The sequence below is a fragment of the Hemicordylus capensis genome, chromosome 1, assembly GCF_027244095.1.
Source record: "Hemicordylus capensis ecotype Gifberg chromosome 1, rHemCap1.1.pri, whole genome shotgun sequence".
Lineage (NCBI taxonomy): Eukaryota > Metazoa > Chordata > Lepidosauria > Squamata > Cordylidae > Hemicordylus > Hemicordylus capensis.
In genome coordinates this window covers 348,411,087-348,428,657 of record NC_069657.1, presented here as the reverse complement: position 1 = coordinate 348,428,657, position 17,571 = coordinate 348,411,087, and the positions used below count along the sequence as shown (strand labels likewise).

Below are 17,571 nucleotides of genomic sequence, written 5' to 3'. Positions count from 1 at the left end.
GAGGGTGTGTGTATATACTCACATATCAGCCAGATTTACCCTGAAATCATGCGATATTTCAAAGAACTCTTCACACACAATTTGGGTTTCCCCCTCCATATTGGAAACTAGCCCAATTTATGACTGGGATTTTAAAGTCCTCTTTTTGCTTTGGAGTATCTGTTATAACCCAAACTTGCAGTCAAGCCTTGTGGTAAACCTGCAGTAAAGCCTGCTGTCTGAAAGGCTTCCAGGAATCATTATGTTGGACTAAACTGATGCCTATTGTGATGTACTGGCACACTTGCTCCAGGATGATCTCTGATGCTTGCATTTGCTGCATTAACCTTGGTAGATTCTCTCAAAACAAGAACATAGGCAGCCTCAAAATGATAACAAAAAGGTCAGTTTGCCTACTAGGAAATGACGCTAATCTTCTGTTGTAACTGACAAAAATAAGCAGCTAACTGGTAAACAATAATGCCTTCAAATAGTCATTATGGTAGTAATTAAAACCCAGTTTCTAGAAATGTTAATGTCACTTATCTGCAGAAAAGGATATTAAGTGCTGGCACTAAACAATGATAGGTTTACCTTGGCTTATTCCTCTAATAAGCTCTTTAATGCATTTTGTTAAATAAAGAGTTCTATTTCTTCTTGCCTGTTTGCATGCGTACAGTGCGTAGATCTTAATTCTCTCAAATCCCTTGGGTGATCACACAGATTTCTAAAGAATAGAAATCCTACACATGCTGAGAATCTCACTAATGTTTTATGGGGGTATTTATTTCACAGGAAAGTTGGGGAAATGAAGCAGGGAAAAGGAATTCTGCTCCAAAATCTTTAATTTCAGCATTGGGTTAATTGCCTGGCTGCCATAGAGTCACTATTGCACAGAAGCATTTCCATCAGGTTCTGGGTGGTGTCTATAATGTAAAAATAATCCCTCAGCAATCAGATTGCATAATGCTCCATTCTCCATATTACAAAATAATGTCTTCTGATACCATTTAATCATTATAATTTCTCCCTTTTGCTGAAATTGGTTAGTAGAGATAGGATCAATTTTTAGAGGATCCTAAATGTGCCCTGCTCTAACACACATGCCGAATACATCAGAGTGGGGCTATTTACATGACCGTGCAGGCAAGAGGGTGGAGGGGAAGGCAGGGTTCAACCTACCTTCTTCCAGACATCAATCTTGATACCTTCAGTGCACCCACACAACCTATGCTGATGGGACTATCCGTGCTGCTCCCGGCAGCGCAGATCAACAGAGGCTGAGATTTGTTTCCTTAACCTCCGCATATCCCACAAGACACCGAACAATAAGCACGGTGTCTTGGGGATTCCATCAGCGGGCACTCTAGGCACTGGTCTCTGTATCTTCTAGGGCTCTGTGGAGCTCGAGGAGACACATGAGCCCGGCAGCTGAGCTAAGGGAGTGCTTGCTCCCTTAACCTAGGCTAAGAGCCAGGCTTAGGAGTGGGGTTAGGCTTGGCGGGAGCATTCCTGCCCAGCCTAACCTTGTCCCTAAGCCCAGCTCTTAACTGAAGTTAAGAGAAAAAGCACCTGGCTGCCAGGCTTGTGGGTCTCCTCGGGCTCCATGACATGTTGTCCAAACACTCCCAAATCTAGGAGGCAACTGGCCAACCTGATTTGTTATCAACCTTGGCAAGCCAACTTCAGCTCTTGGTTACAAACCTCAGGCTGAAGTCAGTAAGCAGATGGGTTTGCCAGTTGCCAACTGGATTTGGGCAGGTTCGGACAACACACCGCAAAGGCGTGTGTGTGCCTTGGGAACCTCTGATTTACTCATCCAGATTTCTTACCAGCTTTCAGCAGGTCATGTGAACCCATCCAATGTGTCAGGTTTTTCCATTGTTCACAATTCATACATCTTTGTATGTGCAACTGTGAAGCATGCTAAAGTCTTCTTTTTGTTTTGTTTTGTTTTTCAATAGAGAGACTATTTCGCATCAAAATGAGTGCAGTATTAAAGTCGGGTTGTGTCTTAGAATGGGGGGAGCCTCTGAGCTAGTGAAGGAGTTTTGATTTGTTACAAAAAGCACAACCACCCCCCCCCCCCAAAAAAAACCCACCTAACTATCTAAAAGAGTGTTACTAGCTTTTGCTATTGGATAGGAGAGTTTGAAGCTCTGTTGTTCACCCAACTCTGCCCCACTTGCCAGCTATGGAATGTCTCTTTCATTAGCACTGTTTCTACCACCACAGCCAAGGTGAGTTCATAGGATCAGGCAGCTTTCACCAAATCAAAAGCAAAAACAAAACGGTGATGATTGGAGGCTGTAGGAGAAATATCTTTGCACTCTTGTATTAGATTATCTGGTAGGGTGAGTTAAGGACATGGCATATTCTGTCCTTGTGAATGTTCTTGCTAGAGCTGGATCTTTTTATTAATGTATTTTGAAAGCTTATAGACTAAAATTTCCTGTGATCCTCACATTAAGGCATTCATACTGCAGGCAAGGAACTATCTAATCTTTACAGATCTTCCTTTGTAACTCATTGCACCATATCCCTCTGGCCCTCCTGTTTCACATAATGCTCCAATTGAAAGACGCACTGTGGAACCCACTTGAGGAGATCACAATGCATTTTTAAAAACATTATTAAAACAAAGAAAGTCTGAGAGGCACGGGGTGGGATGACTTTTTGTGCTTGCATGGATTACAGAGGGGATTTTCAAAATAGTTCAGCACTGACCTCACTACAGAAAAATATTCATGCAACAGAATATTATTTTGGGTCTTGTTCAAGAATATCTATAATATTGCTATTGTTGGCTTAGTGTGGAGGCTTAGAATGGGAGCTGGGAGGCCTCCAGCCCTAATCTCACCCAGTCACTCTCTAGTGGGCTTCACTATTCTCTCAGAGACCAATGCTAGCTTGCCTTATAGGACCGTTGTAAGGGTTACTGAATTAAATAGATATGAAGTACCTTGAATTCTTATTTTTTTTTCTCCATCACCACACCCTCTTTTCCCATTTCTTGAACACATCAAGATGGACAAAAAGGTAAAGCCCAGGAACCAGTAGCAACTGGTGCAGGCACCGCCAGGTGGGTGGGAAGCAGCGAGAGGCACCTTTAAGCATAAATTAGTAGGTGCTTTCCTCCACTTCAACCGCACCTACAAGCTGTTCCGAGCAGCAGCGCACCGCCCAGCACTCCCTGCGGTGGGGATCAGCTCCACCAATCGCCTGGCTTCCACAGAGCTGATCCCCTGCCAGCAGCCAGGTGAGTGGCAGAGCTGATTCCTGCTGCAGGGAGTGCTGGGTGGTGCACTGCTGATCAGAGCAACTTGCAAGGGTGGCTGGAGCAGAGGTAAACACCTACTTAAAGGTGCCTCTCGCCACCCCGCTGGCAGTGCCTGCACCAGCCACTACTGCCAGGAACTGTAATATATTTAAATATAATGTATAGATTTCTCCCGTGGTGCTGTTTTCAGTGTTGTTATATTCAAGTGTCTCCTCAGTACACATTAGGGATGGGCCCAGACCGGTCCGGAGGCCATTGAAAAAGCCTCCGGACCGGTCTGGACTGGTCCGGACCTGGGCAGTCCAGTTCAGGGGGGTAGCTTTAAGAGCGGCGGGAGGGTTTACTTACTTACTTACCCTCCTGCCACTTTCCCACTCTGGTGCCGTAATGCTAAGAGTAATTGGGGTGGCAGGATACCTCCCTGCCTCCCCTTCCCTGATGTTGCTGGAAAAAACTCCCAGCAGTCCTTTGCGCACACACACATTGCGCGCGTGCTTCACATCTCTATGATGTGTGCGCGCGCAAAGGACTGCTGGGAATTTTTTCCAGCAACATCGGGGAAGGGGCGGCAGGGAGGTATCCTGCCGCCCCAATTACTCTTAGCATTACGGCGCCAGAGCGGGAAAGCGGCAGGAGGGGTAAGTAAACCCTCCCGCCGCTCTTAAAGCTACCCCCCATCCCAGTGCCAGACCGCAGTTGGTGGTTCTGTGCACACCCCTAATACACATCTGATCACCTTGGTGTTTTTCCATCCCCTTGTGCCTAATTCTCATCCCCTTGTGCTTCCCAGACTGTGCCTAATAAATATATATTTGTAGTCACCTATATCGGGCATTAGTGATCTAGGAAAGTGCTGGAGGTGGATGCTCACTTCAGTGACAACAGCAAATTCATTACAAATTCAGTCTCATACTGCACAGGAGAAAACCAATGGTAAACAGTATTCTACCAAGAAAGCCACATGGCTCTGTGGTCTCCAGGAGTCGACACCGAGGGCACAATCTTTCCTTTTTTTTCTTTACTTATTGCTTTCCTCCTCAGTGTGTCTCAAAAAAGTGACACCTGTTGAAATCTCTCTTCTGTGTATCTCTTAAAGGTATAGGAGACCTGCTCTCTTTCCCACAAGGCAGCCCTATCTTTATGCCTATCCACTTTAGCTATAGCCCAGATTATGTCACAAGCCTTTGGTGAGGCTACTGGGTTATCTTCTGCTATAAGAATGTTTTTCCTCAACATCTTAACCTTCTCTCTCCCTCTCTCCCTTTAAGAAATGATGTGCAGAGGTGTGTTTCTTTCAAAATCCCAGCATGACTCAATTTCTTCCATTTGGTGGGTGTTGTTCTTGTTTTGTTGCCATAGGCCAAGCATCAAGAGGGGCCCTCGGAAGAATAGTCAGAAAGCCAGAGTAGTGATGGAAGGAACACGAAGAGTCAGGCCAAGCACTCTGGATTTTTTTACCAAGTACTGCATCATTAAGTAAGTCTCTCCCACTGTTGGTTATAAATAGACACTTGTGCTTATCACATTCACTCACTGGGAAAGAATGTAAATCAGTCCAAGAATGAAACACCCAGGAAGTCAGCCTGAATTATATTAGCAGCTTCATGGTGGAAAGGCACGTACGTGTTCATTTCCCCTCTCTTGCCCTAAAGACTGATGTGATGGTTTATATACAAACAAGTTTGAAGGAAGACTGGAAAATATGTGCTGAAACAAGGTATTTCCCTTTTCATCCACCTTTAAAGGTCTTCTACTAACCAGAATTCCTTAAAAAAAAAAAAAAAAAAACCCCTTACTATTTGAGTAATGAATAACAACACAGTTAAACGCAGCCTGAAGATCATCTTGATCAGGATATGAAGGTCTAAAACAACATGGAAAGAGAAAACTCCAAAATCAGATAGAGGTCATGCCTGCCTCTATATTAATTCTCGTAGACGTGCCTCTGTGGGGATGCGTCCCGGCAACTCAGCGGATTGGCTGGGCAAGGGAAGTGGCCGCTTAGAGAGGAAAGGAAAAGAAGGAAAGCGGGCAAGCAGAGAGGAGAACTAAACGGACTGGGGTGGGGGAGGGGGGAAGCTGTGGGGAGAGAAAGCGGTGGAGCCTGGCTGGACAGAGACACAGAAACGGCTGACTGCTTCGGAAGACGCTCACTAGAGGGAGGGCCATGCAGGAAGGAGCCGGCTGAATGCTTGGCTGCCCAAGGAGGTGGCGGCAATGGCCAGCGGGGAAAACAGAAGCAGCCTAGAAAGCGGCGGGGTGGGGCGGAAGCATGAATGAGAGAGAGAAAATGAGAGAGAAAGAGGGAAAATGGAGGAGGGAGCAAGCTGGGGCAGAAGGCTGGGGGGGAGGGGAATGGGGCAGAAGGCTTGGGGAAGGAACTGGGACAAAAGGCTTGGGGGGAGAATGGACTGGGGCAGAAGGCTTGGGGGGAGAGCGGACTGGGGCAGAAGGCTTGAGGGGAGAGCGGACTGGGGCAGAAGGCTTGGGGGGAGAGCAGACTGGGGCTGAAGGCAGGGGGGAGAGCAGACTGGGGCTGAAGGCTGGGGGGAGTGTACTGCGGAGGCAAGCAGTGGGCCGCGGAGCTGGTACTTGGCCCAGCGGCGGGCCTGCCAGGCAGCGGGCCTGGCCAGCCTGCGGAGGCCAGGTGGCGGTGGGCCCGGCTTGCCCGTGGAAGCCAGGCGGCGGGCCACGGAGGCCAGGCAGCGGGCCACAGAGGCCAGCTTTCCCATGGAGGCAAGGTGCCCGTGGGAGGCCAGGGCGGGAGGGAACTGGGTGGCAAAACTTCCCTGTTTGCCGCCTGGGAGGAGGAGCAGCGGCAGCGGGGCCCTTTGCGGCCACCCGCCACCCGGTAAGGCCTGTGGCAGCAGAGGTAAAGAACTCAGTGCGGGGAGGGGGAGGGCAAGAGAGAGTGGGGGAGGGGGAGGACAGGAGACAGTGGGGCAGGAGGGAGGTGCGTGGGGGAGAGACAGAGCGAGTGAGAGAGTCGCGCGGGGGGAGACAGAGCGAGCGAGAGAGGCGCATGGGGGAGAGACAGAGCGAGCGAGAGAGGTGCGCGGGGGAGAGACAGAGCGAGCGAGAGAGGTGCGCGGGGGAGAGACAGAGCGAGAGAGAGAGGTGCGCGGGGGAGAGACAGAGCGAGCGAGAGAGGCGCGCGGGGGAGAGACAGAACGAGCGAGAGAGGCACGCGGGGAGAGAGACAGAGCGAGCGAGAGAGGCGCAGGGGAGAGAGACAGAGCAAGCGAGAGAGGCGCGGGGGGAGAGAGACAGAGCGAGCGAGAGAGGCGGTGGAGGGGGCAGAGCGAGCCCTGTTGTGGGGGGGACAGAGCGAGAGAGAGAGGTGTGGGAGGACCAGCCAAACAAATTCTCCCAAATAACCCCAAAAAGGAAGTGAACTACCACACAGATGCTCTGTCCGGGTTCAACTAGTATGTCCCTATTAGGGATGTGCACAAATAGAGATTTATGCACAGATCTGAAGCACAGATCTGGCTCCTTTAAAAGTGAGGAGAGCAGCAACAGCACCCCTTGTGTGGCGGTGGCATGCACATATGGTCTCTGTGCATGCGTGGCAGCTATTTGCAACCACGCAAATAGCTGCCATGCATGTGTGGAGACCATGTGCGTGCCAATGCCACACAAGAGATGCCAGGAAGCTGCGTGGAGTGGTAGAGGAGCAGGTGCAGACCTGCTCTCCTAAAGGAGCAAATCTGTGCTTCGAATCTGTGCATAAATCTCTATTCATGCACATCCCTGGTCCCTATTTTCTCGTTCATCTGAATGGGAAAATATAGGGACATGTTGGCAGGTATGAGAGGTCCCTCCATCTTTCCTCCAGTTTGGACAGTGTTGCCATCTTTTTCCTGACAGAGGCTATTTTTAAAATAGACTACTTTACACTCAGAAATTCAACCAGTCCAGCTTTCCCATCACTACAACTCCATGCTAGGAAATATCTCATCTGTTGAATTTCTACCTGCCTGCTGGTAGAACTCCTGCCTTAAAAAGAAAACCCAGCTACCCTAGTGGACTTATGTGGTATAGACCAACTGGGAGGAAAAATCTGATATATTATTATGTATTTTTAAAATAATAATAAGTCCAAACTCCATTGCTATAACACTGTCCGTATATTCAGTAGCGATATAGCAATGGAGTTTGGACTAGACAAGTGTGCTGCATTAATAATGAACAGAGGAAAAATAAGAAAAAACAGAAGGAATAGAACTGCCCAATGGAAGCAACATCAAGAACCTGGAAGAGAAAGAACATTACAAATACTTGGGCATTCTCCAGGCTGATAACATCGCACACACTGAAGTGAAAAGAAAAATTGGAAGTGAATACATCAGGAGAGTCAGAAAAATCCTCAAGTCCAAACTCAATGGCGGGAACACCATACAAGCCATAAACACCAGGGCTATACCTGTTATCAGATACACTGCAGGAATAATAGACTGGACCCAGGCAGAGCTAGAGACGCTAGATCGTAAGACCAGGAAAACCATGACCATCAATCATGCTCTGCACCCCCGCAGTGATGTAGATCGGCTATACCTCCCTCGCAGCTCAGGTGGAAGAGGAATGCTGCAAGTCCATCAAACAGTAGAGGAAGAGAAAAGAGGCCTTGAAGAATATATCAAGGACAGTGAAGAAGATGCACTTCAAATGATCAATAACGAGAAACTATTCAACACCAATGAAACAAAGCAGGCCTACAAGAAAGAACAAGTCAAGAACTGAGCACAAAAATGGAGAAATAAGCCCCTGCATGGTCAATATTTGCACAATATAAGTGGAAAATCAGACATCACCAAGACTTGGCAATGGCTTAAGAATGGCAACTTGAAAAAAGAAACTGAGGGTTTAATATTGGCTGCACAAGAACAGGCACTAAGAACAAATGCAATAGGAGCAAAAGTAGAAAAATCAACAACAAACAGCAAGTGCTGCCTTTGTAAAGAAACAGATGAAACCGTGGACCACCTAATCAGCTTTTGTAAAAAGATCACACAGACTGACTACAAACAAAGGCATGACAAGGTAGCAGGGAAGATACACTGGAACATCTGCAAAAAATACAAGCTACCTGTAGCCAAAAATTGGTGGGACCATCAAATTGAAAAAGTTGAAGAAAATGAAGATGTAAAAATATTATGGGACTTCCGACTACAAACAGACAAACATCTGCCACACAATACACCAGATATAACTGTAGTGGAGAAGAAAGAAAAACAAGTGAAAATAATCGACATAGCAATACCAGGGGATAGCAGAATAGAAGAAAAAGAAATAGAAAAAATCACCAAATACAAAGATCTACAAATTGAAATTGAAAGGCTGTGGCAGAAAAAGACCAAAATAATCCCAGTGGTCATTGGCGCCCTGGGTGCAGTTCCAAAAGACCTTGAAGAGCACCTCAACACCATAGGGGCCACAGAAATCACCATCAGCCAATTACAAAAAGCAGCTTTACTGGGAACAGCCTATATTCTGCGACGATATCTATAACAACTGACAATAAAATTCAACCATCCCAGGTCCTTGGGAAGGACTCGATGTCTGGATAAAACAAACCAGTCGATAACACCTGTCTGACTGTGTAAACAAGAAATAATAATAATAAATGTATAATTTAATTTATACAATTAAATGTATAATTCAATCACCCTGTGTATCCAAGTGCACAGGGCAATCAAAGAAACCACTAATGAAAACAGCCACAGTCTTAAAAACAAAATATTAATCCCTACCAGCAGTACAGCAGACTGAAGTACTAAGTGTCTGTAAAAACCTATTATAACCTTGTATAAGAGGTAGTAGCAGAGCAAATCTAGCCCAGCTGTGGCAGTGATTTTTGAGCTCCACCTCTCCTTTCTAAGCAGAGCCATGTGTGTTGCTTTGTTAACAAATCCCAAGCATAGGGAAAATAGCAAAATGTATCTGACAGCACCATTTTCCAAATTAAAAAGATGTAACTGTAGACAAGAATCCCAAGACTAGGGTACAGTGCTCTCATGTGATCAGGCTGTCTTCCATCAAAGTTACAGAAGCTACTCCCCAAACTGATACACACCCTTTGTGCTTGCAAAAGATGGGCTTTGATCTCTGTTGCAGTTCAAACCAGAGGCAGGTTCCAATTTCCCTTTCTTCACATTTTCAGCATCTCAGACTCAATGTCAGCAAGTTCTCATCCTCCCCAGCACCTGGGCAGAGTACAGGCCAAAAAGTCAGGGGGAGCCAGCCAAAAGAAAAAGGCATGTTCTTAGGTTGTCTACTTATTTCACTCCTTTGCTCTGGGATAAGAAAATAGACGCTGAAGGAAAAGGTTGGGTAAAATAATACTGTCTAGGAATACTACTTACCCCTGCATTATTTCATAGTAACCTCAGCAGTTCTTGGAGATTAGTCAAATGCAGATGTTAAAACACATAAAGTCTACAAATTGGGGGTGAAGACAGATGTCAAAAAGCACTCACAGCAGTTTCTTCACCATTGGTGTGAGACTGGCTTTACAATTTGCATGGTAGACAGACATAACAGCAAGCTGAGCACTGGTTCAGTCATCAGGTTTGCCTCTGTATGTGTATTGTTCCAAAGCCAATACAACCTCTCCTATTATGCTTCAGGCAGACTATTTATTTGCGCGCGCGCTCCCATCTCTCTCTCTCTCTCTCTCTCTTTTGAAGTGATAGATGTACATGGAGCCATAGCTCAGTGGTCAAGCATCTGCTTTTCATGCAGAAGGTCCCAGGTTCAGTCCTTGGCGGCTTCCAGGAAGGGCTTTGACAGACTCCTGCCTGAAATCTTGGAGAGCTGCTGCCAGTCAGTGTAGACTAGGGGTTCCCAAAAGGGGGTACTAGTACTCTCTCGGTTCTTGAAGGGCTCCCAGAGAGCTTAAGGTACAGTTATTGACTGGCTAAGTGCTGAAGCTCAGTGAACCCACTCCCTCAGCCTGACTCACAGGTAGTGGTGTGCACGGAACCGGCACGGAACTGGGAGGGGGGATATCTTTAAGGATGGGTAGGGTGCTCTTACCCCTCCCATCGCATTTCCCCTGCTGGCACTGCCTTTTAAAGTGGTCCAGTAGCGGGGCAGCAGCGTACCTCCTTGCCGCCCCGATGCCTCCTCAGACCAGAAGTGACCGGGGTAGCAAGGAGGTATGCTGCTTCCCTGCTGGACCATTTTAAAAGTCAGTGCTGGTGGGGGAAATGCAGTGGGAGGGGTAAGAGCACACTCCCCCATCCTTAAAGATATCCCTCTACCTTCGAACCAGCCGAACTGCTGGACATTCGAACTGGTTTGGAGGCCCCTAAAATGGCCTCTGTACCGGTTCATGCACATCCCTACTCACAGGCTTAAGAAAATTAACACTGAGTACTCAAATTATCAAGAAAACCACATGGATAGACAAAATGGAATATTTGTCGATGTAGTGCCGGAGGATGGGCCCCTCAGGTCGGATGGTACCCAACATGCTACTGAGGAAGAGCTGAGGATCTCTCAGAGTACTGATGGTGTTTATGACGCGATTAGACCAAAGCCTCTTGGGCATCTAGCAGCTGATGTTGCCATGTGGGAAAAGAAAACCCAAAGCTGCTAAGACAGAATTACAGTGTGAACGTGGAACATAAGAAGCATGAATATAGGAAAGCTCGACACAGTGAAAGATGAAATGAATCAACCACAGATTGGACTGGAATGGGACACTTTCAGTCAGAAAGCCATACCATTTACTACTCAGGACACGAAAACCAAAGAAGGAATGGTGTTGCTTTCATAGTCAGGAAGGATATAGCAATGACAGTACATGGATACAATGCGGTCAGTGACTGACTAATATCAATTAGATTTCATGCACAACCCTTTAACATGACAGTTCTTCAAGTCTATGCCCCAACAACTGATGCAGAAGAAGAAGAAATTGGTGAGTTTTATGCTCAAGTCCAGTCTGAAATTGACAGAACATGCAAGCAAGATGTGATACTTGTGGATGGAGACTGGAATGCTAAAGTTGGAAAAGGTAAGGAGGAAAACACAGTCGGCCTATATGGCCTAGGAAACAGAAATGAAGCAGGAGAACGACTTATTAGTTTCTGCCAAGCCAATGATCTCTTCATTGCTAACACATTCTTCAAACAACCAGAGCAGCGCCAATACACATGGACATCACCAGATGGGGTACATAGAAATCAAATTGATTACATTATTGGTGCAAGGAGGGGGAAGAGCTCAGTTATAACAGCAAAGACATGGCCAGGGGCAGATTGTGGAACAGATCACAAACTGCTCATGTGCAAGTTCCAAGTCAAGCTAAAGTTGAAAAACAAAGCTATCCAGCTCCCACGAAGTGATCTTGAGAATGTTCCTACCATTTTCAAGGAGAACATCAGGAACCGCTTTGAAGTTCTGAACCTCATTGATAGGGAACCAGAGGAATTGTGGCATAGAATCAAAGAAGTTGTTAAGGATGAATGTTTTGGATTTTGATGATTACTGCCAAAGACCAAGAAACAGAAGAAAGCAAAATGGATGTCAGAACAGACAGTGGAAATTGCCAAGAAGAGGAGAGAAGCCAAAGTCAAGAAAGATAAAGACCTCACAAAGGAACTTAATAAGGAATTTCAGAAAGCTGTTAGAAGAGACAAGGAACAGTACTACAATGACATCTGTAAAGACCTTGAGGATGGAAACAGATACGGAAAAACAAGGAAAGTTTTCCAAAAGATCTCTGAACTAAGAGGAAGGTTCCAACCTCAAATTGGTATGTTAAGGGATGCCAGATAGTAACTGATTCAGAGAAGATCAAACAGAGATGGAAGGAGTATACTGAAAACCTATGTAGCAGGGACGTCAACATCCAAGATACTCTGGAAGATATTCCCTTCCTGCAAGAACCTCTAGTATGGGAAGATGAAGTTAGATCAGCACTCTGGTCATTACCAAGTTGGTAGGCTACAGGAATTGATGGAATAGCTATAGAAATATGGCAGGCAACAGAAGAAGAATCAGTCAAGGCTCTAACCAAACTATGCCAGCAAATTTGGAGAATGACACAGTGGCCAACAGATTGGAAGAGGTTAGTCTACATACTCATACCAGAGAAAGGAGACTTTACAGATTGTGCAACCCATTGCACGATATCCTTAATTTCACATGCTAACAAAATAATACTCAGGATCATCCAATGTAGATTAGAGCCCTAAGTGGAAAGGAAAATGCCAGATGTTCAAGCTGGTTTCAGAAAAGGCCAAAGAACAAAAGACATCATTGCTGATGCACACTGGATAATTGAGAAAGCCCAAGAATACCAGAAAGGAATTAAAATGTGCTTTATTGACTACAGAAAAGCCTTCAATTGTGTTGACCACATCAAGTTGTGGAATATTCTTAAGAAAATGGGTGTCCCAGAACACCTCCTTGTTCTCATAAGAAACCTATACACAGGACAGGAAGCCACAGTCCAGACAGAACCTGGTGAAACAGACTGGTTCCAGATCGGCAAAAGAATAAGACAAGGCTGTATGCTTTCTCCTTCTTTATTCAATTTATATGCTAAACATACACTGAAAAAAGCTGGACTGGAAGAAGATGAGTGTGGTTTTAAAGTTGGAGGAAGAAACATCAATAACCTGCGCTACGCTGATGATAGCTGAGAATGTGGATGATCTGCAAGCTCTACTAATGAAAGTCAAGGAACACAGTGAAAAAATGGGACTACAACTATTTATTTTTATTTTTTATTTATTTATCAAATTTGTACACCGCCCCAAACTTTCATTTCTGGTTGGTTAACAATAGCATAAAACAAGTTAAAAACATATACAAAAACTAAAAACAATTTAAAAATTTAAAAATAAACCAGAGATTAAAACCTAAAAATTTAGGAAGCTGAGAAAGCTTGGGTGAAAAGATGGGTTTTCAACTGTTTTTTTGAAAATTGCCAGAGATGGGGAGGATCGTATATCAGCAGGGAGCGCATTCCACAATCTTGAGGCAGCGACCGAGAAGGCCCGTCTCTGTGCAGCCACCAAACGAGTTGGCAGTAACTGGAGACGGACCTCCTCAGATGACTTCAATGGGTAGTGGGGCTCATAGTGAAGAAGACGCTCTCTTAGATACCCAGGGCCTAAGCCCAAAAGACTCCAAATTCTGGTTCAAGGGAGGGGGAGCAGATACGAGTCCCCTCACAACCCTGAACAATTCCGCCGGACGTGAACTCATAGAGGCAATATGGGCAGAAAAGAACTGCCTCTTTGCCGCATGTATTGCCTGAACATAGATCTTTAGATGTGCTCTATGTCGCAATCTGTCAGATTAGAGTCGAGTCTTTCTCCACTTGTGCTCCAGTCGCCTACCTTGCCGCTTCAGCCCCCGTAGATCTTCTGTATACCAAGGCACCAATTTTGAAGTGGGTTGGAGGGGCCGCTTGGGAGCAATCATGTCTACTGCCCTGGTGAGTTTGCTGTTCAAATTCTCCACCAGGGCATCAACAGGATTGCCGACAGAGCCAACACTTAATTCCTCCATGGCTTCTTGGAATCTTACTGGATCCAATAACCTCTTCGGGCGGACCATTCTAATAGGCCCCTTGCCCCTGTGGAGGTGGGAAGTGGTTGTAAGTCCAACCTTAACCAGATGGTGGTCCGTCCATGACAATGGGGAAATCAAAAGAGTCCCCACCCATGGAACACCACCGTGATCAGAGTAAAAGACCAAATCAAGCGTGTGACCACTTGAGATAGGCCCATCGTTGTCATGGCCACTATGAACTCCTGAGCTGCCCTAGAAAGGTTGGTCCCGACAATGAACATTAAATGAACATTAAATTCCCCAAGCACCAAGAGTCTGGGAGACTCCAACACGCATTCCACGACCAAGTCCGTGAGCTCAGTAAGGGATTCCACTGGGCAGCGGGGCGATCAGTACACCAACAGAAGTCCCAATCTATCCCTGGTCACCAAACCCAAGTACAGACATTCAATATGGTCCGATACCCTGACAGGGATCCCGGTAAGGGAGATGTTATCTTTATAGACCACAGCCACTCCACCTCCTCACCCATGTGCCCTCACCTGCTCCTCTACTGCCACTGCCAGTTGTTTTTATTTTATTCTGGGTTCTTTGGGGGTACCCCCCTTGTTTTCTCTGTAGCAGGTGCTTTTCTTTGTTAATCCTTTTCTTGCTGTGCTTAGCACACCACCTGCTCCAGAATCCAGCACCTCTCTGTCCTCCCCTTTCCTTCCCTCCCTCCTTCCCCATCCCCATAGTCTTTCCCCCCACCAGCCTTTTTATTTGTTTTTTTGTGTTTTTGCTTTTAATTTGTTTTTTTGGGGGTGGGTGAAATAGCTGAAAAGCTTTTCATTCTGCCCTACTGCCGCCCTGGCTGTGCCTGCCCTCCTGTGCTATGCCAGCCTGCTACTGGTCTGTAATTCCTTCTTTTTTTCTCCTGACCAGTGTGTGGGGCAGAAGATCTCCAGAACAACATGGGGATAAGTGATTACTTTTTGTTGTCCCCTTTCCCTCCTTTAGTGTTCCTTAAATAGGGTCTCCTTTCATGTTTGGGTGTGGGGAGGTATATTTTCTTTACAGGTTGTTTCTTGTTTTTACAGGTTCCCCCATTGTGTACTTTATTCATTGCATTGTTTTTATTCTATTGTATTGTTGTGGGTGGAGTGGGTGGGTAGGCTTGTTTTAAAAGGGATTTTCTATAAATAGGGTTTCTTTTAAAAAAAAGAAAAAAAAGGACCCCCCAATAGGTTGATTTTTAAATAAAGAAAAGTCCCCCATAGGCTTTTTTAAAAAAGTCCCCCCCCAATAGGTTATTTTATTTTAATCCCCCCTCCATTTGGCCACCCTAAGGCTACCCAGAGGTTGTCTAAGGCCACCCAGAGCAGTGATGTTTGGCGGCATTTTGAGGTCCCTTGAGATGTCCCAACCACTGCTCGCTGTGTCCACTGCAGGGCACAGGGCAGTCGGGGCAAGGATGCTAAGCATCTGGGGATGACATCCATGTGGCGACACATGCAACAGCATCACCTGGATCTCCTTGACTTCTTGAGTGGCTCACAGCTGATATGGGAACTGCCACCTTAAGTGGCGCAGCAGGGAAATGCTTGACTAACAAGCAGAAGGTTGCCAGTTCAAATCCCCACTGGTATTATATCGGGCAGCAGAGATATAGGAAGATGCTGAAAGGCATCATCTCGTACTACATGGGAGGAGGCAATGGTAAAACCCTCCTGTATTCTACCAAAAGACAACCACAGGGCTCTGTGGGCGCCGGGAGTCAAATTCGACTAGACGGCACACTTTACTTACATTTGGACAGTTGTGTTTGAGATGATGTGAAATGATAATTAAATGTTCTTTAATAGTGTTTGATCTCTTATGGCACATGCCATTCATCACTTCATGTTCGATGCTCTTCTTTTCCTATTTTCTTTTCCTATTTGTAGATTAACTTCTCTCTTTTCCCTTCAAAGTCCAGAACGCTTATCCTTTTATGAAAGAATTTTTCTAAAGTACTGCAATCATGAGGTAAGACATTTGGGAAGAAAGAATGACCCCTGATTTATATCTGTCTGAATAGGGAGAGACTCAGCCTCTAGCAAATGCCTGGCAATTTCTATTTAACTATTTCAGAGAATTAGAAGACATTGTGAGTAGAATATTTATAATCTGGATATAACCAAAATGCCAGAAATGCTGAATATCCAATGTGGCAATATTCTTTATATTATTGTTTATGATTATGATTATTATTTAATTAATTTATATACCTCCCTTCCAAAAATGGCTATTACTTGCCAAGTTTGTAAATATAGCCAGTATTTCTACAGAGAGCATTGAGGAAGAATCCCACACTCCCCACAAATTGCTCAGCCCTGCTGCCCCCACCACATTACTGGACCTCAGTGGTAACTTGAAAGGAAGGCACTTTCACATACTTATAAGCAAAATAAGTGCTTTTCTCTAGTATCACATCACTGAATTAGTATAAAAAGCATCAGCAGCAGAATAAACCTAAAGAGCAGTTCTCCATGAGTTCACTTCCATTTATATTTAGGATTCTGTTGCCAGAACAGTGGCGAGGTGGGGAAGAGCAGGTGAGGAGGAGGTAAGGGAACTGCTCCCCACCCCATCGAGCCGGTTCTAACGCTGGTGCCCGAGCTGCTTCAGTGCTTCCCAGAGGAGGTGCTGAACTGGCTCATGCACATCCCTAGAACACAGTCATTGCATGAAGAAATGTGTCTCTATTCCATACTAGTTCTTGCGGTAGCTCAGCCTCTTCCCCAAGCCTTTATATTTGCAAATATGCATGCATTTGAATGGTAGCACAACTGTGTAGAACATCACAACTGCCTCAAGTCCTTTTGCAAGCACCACTGTGGATGCTGCCTTTCCTTCCCTCTCCTCAAACATCTAACATGTGGGACAAAACTCTCTCCCACCAGCAATGCACCTTGCCCTTAATCTGTGCCCCGCTCCAGTTATATCTCTGGTGGTACCACTGGGTACCTTCTTTTGTTACCACATTGTGCGACTGCTGTCATGCGCGGTGACTATGCTTTTGCTTATGTGGGGAAATTGAACTGGGTGCAAATGGTCATAAAACAATGTGCTGGAAACTACCCTTGATGGCTCAGAGACAAAGGCTTGATTGGCTTGAAGCTGGCAATGCTTCTTTCCTCTATTCAGGTGCTCCAAAGGACAAAAGTCAGGCATGAAAGCTCCCTTATTTATTGGCACTGATGTGGCCCTTCCTTGCCCATTCTGATTCTTTCGTTATATCTAAGGTGCCAGGGGTGCCAAATCAATGCTCTGATTCAGGGGCAGAGCTATAATAGTGCCAATACGTTCTAAGAGCCCATTGTGCCCTGCGCCCAGAAGCCACCAAGCCTCCAGAAGGAACCACTGAGCTCCCCCCTCCCCAAGGCTGGGGCTACTGCTGGTGACACCAACAGCTGCCTCCTTCAGCCACACTCTCCTGGTGTGGCACCCATCCTCCTTCCACCAGCTGGGCACCTGGTTGATGGAGGCAGCTGGTTGAATGACAGCCACCTGCCACCACCAGCCACCTCCTTCAGCTGCTTGCCTGGTTGTGTCCCTCCTCCTATCATCGGCTGGGTGCCCAGCTAATGGAAGGAGGATGGGTGCATCCGGGTGAGTGCCCGATGGATGCGGCTGGTGCAGGCAGCAGGTATCCATGCTGGCAGTGGCAGGAGTCCCAAGCTGGGGGAGGTGGGAGCTTGGTGGGCCCCTCCTGGGAGGAAGTAATTGGAGGGCCATGGGGGGTGCTGCTGCGAGTG

The 17,571-nt window shown here is 46.2% G+C and overlaps 1 protein-coding gene across 3 annotated transcripts in view; it reads left to right on the top strand.

Annotated features, from left to right (window-relative positions):
* LOC128341223 (uncharacterized) overlaps nt 1-17,571 on the top strand; it is a 118,119-nt gene that overhangs the window by 87,950 nt on the left and 12,598 nt on the right. The window contains exons 11-14 of one of the 3 annotated variants that reach the window (XM_053287472.1): nt 4,619-4,735; nt 14,717-14,755; nt 15,745-15,799; nt 16,329-16,379. In XM_053287472.1, coding sequence (XP_053143447.1) covers nt 4,619-4,735; nt 14,717-14,755; nt 15,745-15,799; nt 16,329-16,379 — 262 coding nt within the window. The remainder of the gene's footprint in view (nt 1-4,618; nt 4,736-14,716; nt 14,756-15,744; nt 15,800-16,328; nt 16,380-17,571) is intronic. The other 2 variants (XM_053287480.1, XM_053287490.1) reach the window with 2 other exon arrangements.